The sequence below is a fragment of the Petaurus breviceps genome, unplaced genomic scaffold (genome assembly GCF_028583685.1).
Source record: "Petaurus breviceps papuanus isolate PSGF00001 unplaced genomic scaffold, PetGlider_PUasm1.0 185, whole genome shotgun sequence".
Lineage (NCBI taxonomy): Eukaryota > Metazoa > Chordata > Mammalia > Diprotodontia > Petauridae > Petaurus > Petaurus breviceps.
The window spans coordinates 6,207,851-6,218,153 of record NW_027185797.1 but is presented as its reverse complement, the minus strand read 5'-3'; the positions used below and the strand labels follow the sequence as shown (position 1 = coordinate 6,218,153).

The 10,303-nt window shown below is 39.4% G+C and overlaps 1 protein-coding gene across 2 annotated transcripts in view; it reads right to left on the bottom strand.

The window, feature by feature from the left end:
* CPNE4 (copine 4) overlaps window positions 1-10,303 on the bottom strand; it is a 679,918-nt gene that overhangs the window by 138,282 nt on the left and 531,333 nt on the right. For both annotated transcript variants that reach the window (XM_069088381.1, XM_069088382.1), the window contains one exon: window positions 7,645-7,719. In XM_069088381.1, coding sequence (XP_068944482.1) covers window positions 7,645-7,719 — 75 coding nt within the window. The remainder of the gene's footprint in view (window positions 1-7,644; window positions 7,720-10,303) is intronic.

Below are 10,303 nucleotides of genomic sequence, written 5' to 3'. Positions count from 1 at the left end.
ATATATATATATATATATATATATATATATATATATATATATATATATATCTCAATGTTGTCTCTTGTATGTAAGTATTTTGGGTGCAGAGACAGCTTCATCCCTCTTTTGGAATCCCTAGTATCTAGCCTCGTAGTCGGCACATAGTAGGCACTTAATAAATTCATTGATGTATAGATTGACTTATAACTTTCCTTTTCTTGGGGATAAGGGTCTGGATTAAATGGTTAGATTGCTATATCCCTATGGATATCAATTATACAGGACCAAGGAGGTGAGATCAGGTCATAATTACAGAACCAAAGATCCACTGCAGCTTAGAAGGGGAACATCCATTAAGAGGCTGGACAAAAAGCAGTTAGAAATTGACATAGCAGCACTATGTTCTCTGATCAATGGGGAAGTCACTGACATCTGGCCTAAGAGAGAAAGAGATTGAACACCTCTGAATGGAAGAACCCAGCAATAAAGGCTTGAACATTCTTAATTGGTGACTCGAGTCAGTGAAATATTAAATTAGAAACACTTAAGTGAGTCCAAAAGGGCACAGAGTTATTCCAAGCCATAGAGCAAACAGCTCATCACTACATGTTGATGTGAAGACACACAATGGCCCCGAGAAAGTCATTTCAGGGCACTAACCAGCAATCCTGCTTGGGTGAGATCATCTGAAGCAATGCTTTATACAGTGTAAAAGGCTCTACAGAGATCTGTCAAATGAATGAATCTATTCAGGATCATGAGGCAAATAGATACAGCCTCTGCTAATGCCATTTGAATTTACTTTGCATTCGGTTATCTGGGTATTAATTTCTGCTTGCCTTCATTTCCTCAACTGTAAAATGGGGATTATAATAATAATAGCACCTGTGACCAGGGTTGTAGTGCAGACCAAATGAGAGAATATTTGTAAAAAAACGCCAATATCAACTGGGAAATGGTTGAACAAGTTGTGGTATATGAATGTAATGGAATACTATTGTACTACAAGATATGATGAACAGGCAGACTTCAGAAAAAACTGGAAAGACTATATGAACTGAAGCTGAGTCAAGTGAGCAGAACCAGGAGAACATTGTACATAGCAACAGCCACAGTGTGTGATGACTGATTTTGATGGACTTAGCCCTTCTCAGCAATGCAAGGACCTAAAACAATTCCAAAGGACTCGTGATAGAAAATGCCATCCACATCCAGAGAAAGAACTATGGAGTCTGAATGCAGAATGAAGCAGACTATTTTCTTTTTTTTTTTTCCTTTCTCATGGTTTCTCCCATTCATTATAATTCTTCTATACAACATGACTAATGTGAAAGGATATTTAATGGGAATGTATGTGTAGAGCCTGTATCAGATTGCATGCTGTTTTAGGGAGGGAGGATGAGAGGGATGGAGAGGAAATTGAAAAATTATGGAAGTGAATGTTGAAAATTAAAAATAAACTTGAAAAAATTTTATTGATAGACTTGGCTTTTCTCAGCAATGAAAGGTTCTAAGATAACTCCAAAAACTTATGATGGAAAAGGCTATCCAAATCCAGAGAAAGAATTATGGAGTCTGAATGCAGATTGTTCTATCTCTTTTTGTCTTGCTTTATTTTGTTTTTTCTCTCTCATGGTTCGTTCCATTGGTTATAATTCTTCTTTACAACTTGACTATTGTGAAAATATGTTTAATGTGAAGGTATATATAGAACCTGTATCAGATTACATGCTGTCTTGGAGGGGAAGGAGAAGAGGGAGGGGGAGAAAATTTGGAACTCAAAAACTTGTGGAACTGAATGTTGAAAACCGAAAATGAGTAAATTTAAAAGGAAAAAAAATTGTAAATAAAAAATGGAAAGAAGTCCTGATATCTGGCACACAGTTAGGTGCTCTGTAAATACTAGCTTCTGTTGTTGTTTTCATTATCACCTTGCTTCTCCCAGTTAGAAGTTCAGCTCTTTGATGGCAGGGACTGCTTTGTTTTAGTCTTTGCACCCCTGGTGGCTAGCACTGTGTTGATAACATAGGAGGCATTTAGTAAATGATTTCTGAATGAAGACAACGTTAACTATAATAGACAATTATGTACAATTGTGATTAAAGGGGTATGAAACACTCCACATCCATTTGAGCCTCAGAAGAAAAAGCTTCCCAGATAGGTATGGAAGGTAATATTAGCCCCATTGCATAGATGAGGAAATGAAGACTCAGAGATGTGAATTCACTCACTTAGGGTCATACAGCTTGGCTATGATAGAGTGGGATTGGAACCCAAGTCCTCCTGACTCAGAGTCCAAGTCTCATAATGAATGGCTATGTACACCATGCACAACATAACCATGGTGCTATTCCCAATGTATAAGCCACTTCCTAGTAGAAAGTTACATGATGAGATTTTAGAGCTGGAAGGATCTTATAGACCAACTCTCTCCTTGTACAGATGGGGAGACTGAAGCCCAGAGAACTGAAGCAATTTGGCCAAGGTCTCATGTGTTTTATTACTAGGTTCAATACCCACACACTATATGGGTTGGGTAGGGGATGGAGAAATGAGAATGGAACAAGCCTTATACTTGGCCAGGAGGGGCTACTTGTCCTTAACAGACTCATGCTCCTGTCACCCTCAGGGTTGAGACTCTGGTTTGAATTGAAATGGGAAGAATTTGACAGAAAAATCAGGACAGCTTTGAATGAGATAAGCAAGCAAATGCTTTGAGTAAGATGTTGTAGAGCTGGAAGGGGCCTTGAAAGGCATCTAGTCCAACCCGCTCATTTTATAGGTGAAGATACCAAGGCCCAGAGAAGTTCAGTGACTTACTTGCCTGAGGTCATACATATGACAGAAGGTTTTGAAACCAGATTCTCTGACTCCAAACCCAGTGCTTTCCACTGTCCCACACTGCCCCTCTGGTGTCTATACTATGCATCTCTCAAAGATGACTTCTTTGGAAGAAAGTGCTTTGAAGATTTCCTGGTGCAGCAAGTGAGTGGATGAGTGTGGTATGATCATTCTGGTGCACTCAGATTTCTTGGCAGAATCTTTTGTCCCACTTACATGTCTATTACTTAAGAGTTTTAACAAGACAGAAGGCTGAGGTTAATCAGCTAAAGGCATGCAGAATACCCAGAGGCCTGAAGGAAGGGATTTGATATCTCTGCTTTTGGTGAAAACTAAGCAAGGGTGCAGTGTGGTTTTGAATATTAAAAAAAAATGATAAAGCTACCAGGCCCAGTTTCATTGGTTTGGTGAAAGGGTTGTTTTTCTTCCAGAAAGAAAGATGTCTGAAGGGTTTTTATTGGAAAGAAAAACCCATGTAAAGAGAATGAAGATGATTTAAGAGAAACTTAAGTAAATGCACACAGCTGTCTCAGCAGGGACAAAGTCAACCTCTTGAGGGAATGACTTTTCCTTTATGATGCTCAAAGGAAAAGGAAGAAGGAAATACCAGATGAGGTGGTATTTGCTATATTTATCACTATCATCCTGTACTTGACCAGCAAGATCACTATAATCTTATACTTAGCTGTTTGTTTGGTTTTTTTTTTTTGACAATTTCTCATTTTCCTCCCTGTCTTGTTCACCTGAGGAAGCTGAGATTTGCTACTGGAGGGGATGAGAGATGATTTTGTCGGTGCTGGATTTCCCAGTAAACATTTTCATTGTCAGCTACAAACAATTTCTGGAGCAACTGATTAGATTTGAAGGTTTTCTAACAGACTCTACTCTGATTTGTAAGAATCATTTTCAAGAAAATGGGACAAAGAATGGGGCATCTTTATTGGCCTTATTCTGAAAAACACAATGCTCTGTCCAAGGTATTGAATTATCTTTGGATCTTGGACAAAACTGAAGTGGAGTCCCTTATGTTACTAAGAATAGCATTCATTCTTTAGACCTGCCAAGACCTCACATCCTTGAAGGGTGTAGACTTTCAAAGGCATTGACTACTTGCACTTTGCACTCCCACCCTCCCTTCCTGCCAAGGTTTTCCATTGAGCTGCATCTCAAGACTCAAGTCTACTTGGCAGGAGGAGATGCCCTTCAGGAACACTGATTTACAGTGAAGGAAATTGTTGAAGCCTTTTCTATTTTCTTAAGGGAAAATGAAAATGGTAGTCTTTGGGGTTTCACAGATGAATTGTTCATAGAGCTCTGGAAAAGCCTTTTAGAAATAATCTAATCTAACTCTCACTTCACAGATGAGGAAACTAAGACCCAGTGAGGTTAGTAACTTGCTTAAGGTCCAACCTACAAAATTCTCAAAACATTGTTAGGAGTCAGGGTCCAGGGCTCAGCACTGACCTAATGAAGGAAATCACTTAGCTCTAAATTGCTCTTCCCCTTTCACTCTTGCTTCATTCTGAGAGGTCAAGAAATGGGGACATTCTCAGAGTATTTTGATTTTAAAATTATTTGTGCTGAATATGGTGGCGATGCATGGATATGATCAAAGCCATCAGAACCTTGCCTCAATGTAGTTCTTCCTTCACCCCCACCCCAAGCCCTGAAGTACAGTAAATCCATTTTCATCACATTTTTCAAAAGAAACTTTCTATTGAAGAACAAGGTAGAAAATTTATCATGTGGTCAAGAGGGCAATTCCAGTCCTCTAGTCTCCAGGGAGGACTTCTCTGCAGAAGTGACTAATGGAATTGACTTAAGGTTCATTGTGGGGAATCTCATCTCTTACTACCGTAGTGAGGATGAACCTGTGTCCTCCCTGTGTTACAGGCTGGTGCTGTCCCTATGTACTGAAGAACAGATGTTAAATGATATTATTATCATTGAAGGCCAGAGAATCATAGAAACTTGACATTGTAGTCAACAATGCCTCCACAGCAACATAAGACTGTTGTAGCTATTGTCAAGAAATAATAATAGTAACTAACATTTACCTACTATCATTGGTTTTATGCTATATATATGTATGTATGTATATATATCAGGTCACTGGATTCTCACAACAGCCCTGGGAGGGATGTGCTATTATTATCACCATTCTCCAGTTGAGGAAATTGAGGCAAACAGAAGTTAAATGACTTGCCTAAGGTCATATAGCTAGTATCTGAAATTTGATTTGAACTCAGTTCTTCCTGGCTCCAAGTCTGGAGCTCTATCACCCACCACTTAGTCACTGCCTTGAATTAGGTAGTTCTACCTCCACAACATCCCCTCTTCTCACTACTTATAGGACCACCACCCTAGTCTCACCTGGACCTTAATCTGGGCAATAGCTTCCTAATGGTCTCTCTACTGTGGGTCCCTCCCCTCTCTGATCCATCTTCCACACAGCTTCCATAGTGATGTTCCTGAAACACACAGGTCTGAGTAGGTCACATCCCTGCTCTACAAGCTTCCATGATTCCCTATTACCTTCAGGATTAAATACAAACTCCTTTGGCACTCAAAGATTTGCCAGGCTTATTACACATTGCTACACTTCGCACATTCTACATTCTAGCCCAACTGGTCTTTCTCATGTTCTTGGACTATTTCCATACATCTTCTGTCTGTCTCCATGCCCTGAAGGCATGGCCTACACACCCTGAGTTTCCTTTAAAACTCTGCTCAAGTGCCAACTTCTACATGAAAACTTTCCCTTGCTTCCCAGCTGCTAGTGTTCCTTCCCATTGACTTTATATATTTCTGCTGAATTATCTTCATATATATTATTTACCCAAGTGGAATGTAAGCTCCTTGAGGGCAGGAACCATTTCATTTTTGTTTTTGTATCTCTAGTACTTAGCATTGTGCTTGGCATATAGTAAATGCTTAATAAGAACTTGTTGACCGACAGATTAAACAGTCCCTAGTATGGAATGCCAAATTTCCCAGCATTCTGGAAAATATCTTCATTCTTCTAAGGTAGCAGTAGAAACTTTGAGCTATAGCCCACAGGGAATTATAACCCTTGAAGTGGAAAGCAGTTAATAGTAATGCCATTAATTTGAGCTCCTTCTCCAAATCATGTCTCTCAACATTTATTATGTATTATTTTTAGTAAAAAAAAATATTGATGCTATTTTATATCACAATCACTTCTAGATATATCCATCCACACCATCCTATCCAATGAGGCATTCCTCATAACAAAAGAAGCCAATTAATAAAAGGCAACTTACACACCAATCAGGTTGGCTATTGCATGCTACATTCTGTACCTACAGGGGACCCCCCATCTCTACAAGGAAAGGAGAGAAGTACATTTTCCTATCATTCCTCTGGTGCCAAGATCAGTGGTTATTATTAAATAGCATTTGACTTCATTTTAGAGTTCTTTACATTATATTATTGTAATGATTTTGTCTATTGTTTTCTAATTTTGCTTATTTACTGTTTAGTGCATACAAGTCTTCTCATATGTTCCTGAATTTCTCATAATCATATTTTTCTTAAGGCACTAAAATATACTATATTCATATGAATTCAATAGAATTCACAACTTTTTCAGCCATTCTTCAATATCCATTATAACTTTTAACTAGGACTTTGTCCTAATCTTTTGTGCCAGGTGCTGAAAGTATTACAACCTCATGGAGCTTTATGTTTAAAAGGGAAAAAATAGCATTTATATTGTACCTTCCAAATAGCACCAATGTGACTTAATGTATTAATAACCTCATTTTCAGAAGAAGAAAAGGAGGTTTACAGATTTTAAGTTACTGACGCAAGGTCATACAGCAGAACTGAGACTCCAAGTGGGATCACCTTTTCTGTGCATCATTTTTTGCATCTAAAGAAGGGGAATCTTGGGAGGGGTAAAGAGGTTGAGGAGATGAAACATGGTGAATGCTAGAGTGAAAGGCAGAAAATCTGAATTCTAAACCCAGTGTTTTCATTAACGAGCTTTGTGACCTCAGACAAGTCTCTTTACCTTTGGGTCTCAATTCAGGAAAATGAGACAGCTGGACTACATGACCTTTGAGATGCCTTCTAGCTCCATAGTTCTCTGTCTATGAGAACCTTAACTGATATCACTAAGCCATCTCAAAAGAGAATTAGGAGAAACTCATTAATTTAAAGGTGATCATATGAATATGAAGCCCAAGGAGAAAGAAACATTCTGGGGGTATGATATTGATCTGGTCCCAGAAATGGCTTATAGAGTCTGAAGTCAAGTGGGTTGCCTCTCCTTACAGAGTTTCATCTCCTGATGTGTCTCAGCTGAGATTTCTTGGCCACTGAAATATCCCCCAGTCAAGAAGTCTCAAGCTTTGTGATCCCTCTGGTTAGACACTTAGAAGGGTCAATCCTTCAACAAATATTTATCAAGAGCCTATTATAAGCCAGGCACTGTCCTAGGTGCTGGGAAGATAAAGACCAAACCAGAATTCCATGGGGGCGGGGAACACTATTGGAAGAGGACCTAAGCCATATGTGAACCTTCTAGTCTCTGGCATTTTGAAATGAATGGGATTTGTGTTTAATCAAATTGTCTTGGCTTCCATTACAATCCCTGGCCCTCCTTTTAATTGCTTCACGAGTTGGGGAAAGACTCCTTCAATCATTGATCTGGAATTTTTGATCTGATTAATTAATAGCAGTTGAAAGGAAAAAAATAGCTCTGTGTGCATGTGCTGCAAGTGTGTGTCTAAGAATCTCATTAAACTAGGTTGGCTTTATCACATCTTCTGATAAGGTTGATATCAAATCCTTTACCTTGTCATCCAATTTCCGTGCATTGAATGCCAATTCGACATAGTCATCATTACCGGACAGCTCCTCAGCAATCACCTAGGTGGAAAAAGTAGACATAAGCTCTGCCCTGTAGCTCTGAGGTAGAACAACAGGTATACAACATGACTGACAGCTTTCCTGTTTACAAAGCACTTAACATATCACTGCAGCTGAGGATCACAACTCTGTGAGGCAGGAGCTGTGGCACCCATTTTACGGATGAAGAGACAGAGGTCCAGAGACAGCAAGTAACTTGCCCAAAGTCATTGGTCTAACAAGTGTCAGAGATTGGATCAGGACCAAGTCTCCTCTGACTCCAGGCCTATGGTTCTTTGCCATACTGGGTCAAAAATGACTCTTCATCACCACCGCTGGTGGGAAATAGGAAGTGACTACTCTGCTATCTCATAAAAAAAGAGACCCAAAGTATATGGAGGTCTGTTCAAGAAAAAGATCATTTCCAGGTTTTTTTTTCTATAAAAGGGGGACAGAAGAGTAGAGAAAGGGCTCAAATTGTCATAGGAAAAGACTGGGTGAGATATTAAGAAGAAGGTTTTTACTTTAAGGGTGAGTCAAATCGAGTCAATGAGCATGTGCCAAGCACTGGGGATGAAAATGCAAGCAGGGAGAAAGAAGGTTCCTGCCCTCAAGAAGGGCACAAAAATACACTGTCCCTGCTCTACCAAGCCTCAGCATAGGGAGACAGAGCTGTGTGGTAGAAAGACCACTGAATGGAGCCAGAGGACCCAGGTTTGAATCCTTCCTCAGACACTCCTTGATCGGCCTAGTTTCTAATCATGGCAGCCCATATTTACCCTGTTTGATCTTAGGCAATCACTCCATGGGTCTCAATTTTTTCATCTGTAATATAGAAGAATGGGCTTCAGAGGTCTCTTCCACATTTCACATCCCATATTCTACAAATGGCACATTCCTAACACATCTTTTCATATAAATTAAGGGGAAGCACTCCCAGTATGATCTCATAGCACACTTAGGCAAGACCCCAAATCCAGCAGATAACACCATTCAAAGTAGTGTTCTGGAAGCCAGCTGCCAGGCTCAGAGAGGATCTCCTTCCCTCTCCTCTATCCCTAGTTCATACTTCTAAGTAATGCTTCATCTCATTAAGTATTTGGAGACCAGAACAAATGGAAACTATTTTCTAGTTAGTTTTGTTGTAAGGTCCAATCCAATCAGTTCTCTCTGAGTTCATCTGTTCCATTTTGAATCAGGTCCATCTGATACAAATTGCCCATGGCAGCCTACCAGGAGACTGAGAAGTTAGTCTGTGGCTAACAGTAAAGCTAAACAGGTGAGCATGAGAAAAGAGGGGAAAACCAAGGGGCCTCCCCATATTCATCACATTCCCCATATACCAAACTGTTCTACATTTAGGCAACACTTTCTCCTCAAATGGAGTTTTTATAAAGCCCTTGTGGCCAGGAATCAGTGTAATTTTTTTTAGTATATACATGGCCTTAAACACACACTCCCCCTCCTCTTTTTGCACATGCACAGAGGCACATATGTAGGGCAGTGTGGTGTGGTGGGTAGAGGGCTGGTCTTCTAGTCAGGAAGGCAGATTCAAGGCTTGTCCCTGACATAAACTGGCTATGTAACCTGGAGTAAGTCACTTAACCTCTTACTGTCCCAGCTCTTCTCTAAAACTAGAAGCTATAGAATGGTTATCTACCTGAATGAGTAAAGGGAGTTTATACTACAGAGAGTTTCTCACACTTAAGAACCAAGGGAACAGAGAATAGAGAATAGCTATATTTACAAAGTCATTGTATGTATGTATCTATGTATAAGTACATATGCATGCATATAGATGTATATGTATATATATATGTGTGTGTATGTGTGTACATATGTACACACACTCATATATGGAATGGAGTTATAAACTAGTCCATTTTTCTGCTTTCTAGTCCATTGTTTTGAGAAACTCTGTTACCTGCTAGACTTGGCATCCTAATTGTGACACGGGAACATACAAGGGCATGTTTCTATCATTAGAAGAAGCAAGGAACAATGGCTCTGCCACCCTGACTTGCAGAAAAGACAAATTCAAGTTCTCCCTCTGACACATATTGGCTACGTAACCTTATACAAGTGACAACCTCTCAGTGATCCAAGGTAACTCTTTCTGACTGCAAATTATAGAGCAAATGCTTATCTTCATTGATGGAGGATGTATCCTCATCAAGAGTGCTAATGTAGACCCATGTATTCGCAGGTCTGTAACAAAATAATAACAATACACACGTATGTATAATTTTCAAAGAGATCTTATTTTAGGGGTGCAATTTCTATTCAGGACCAGTCAAATTTATCTCAGTAAAATATTTTTCACCACCGTCCTTGCTTCTGCCAGTCACTGTAAAAAGGAGGAAGATTTGGAAGCATACCAGGTTGAGTTTTCAAACAATGTAGGGGGGAAAAAGATGTTAAATCGCAATCTGGATCCCTACCCAACAGTTTTTAGAGGGTTAGCTTAATAAAGTAAGCCATTAGGGTTCACAACATCTTTACAGGCAGCAAAGATTTTGTAAGGTGACTTGATTGTTAGCAAGAGCAGGAAATGGGTTTAGTCTACCATCTATAACTCTTTCCTTTTAAATGCTGAAGCAAGTAT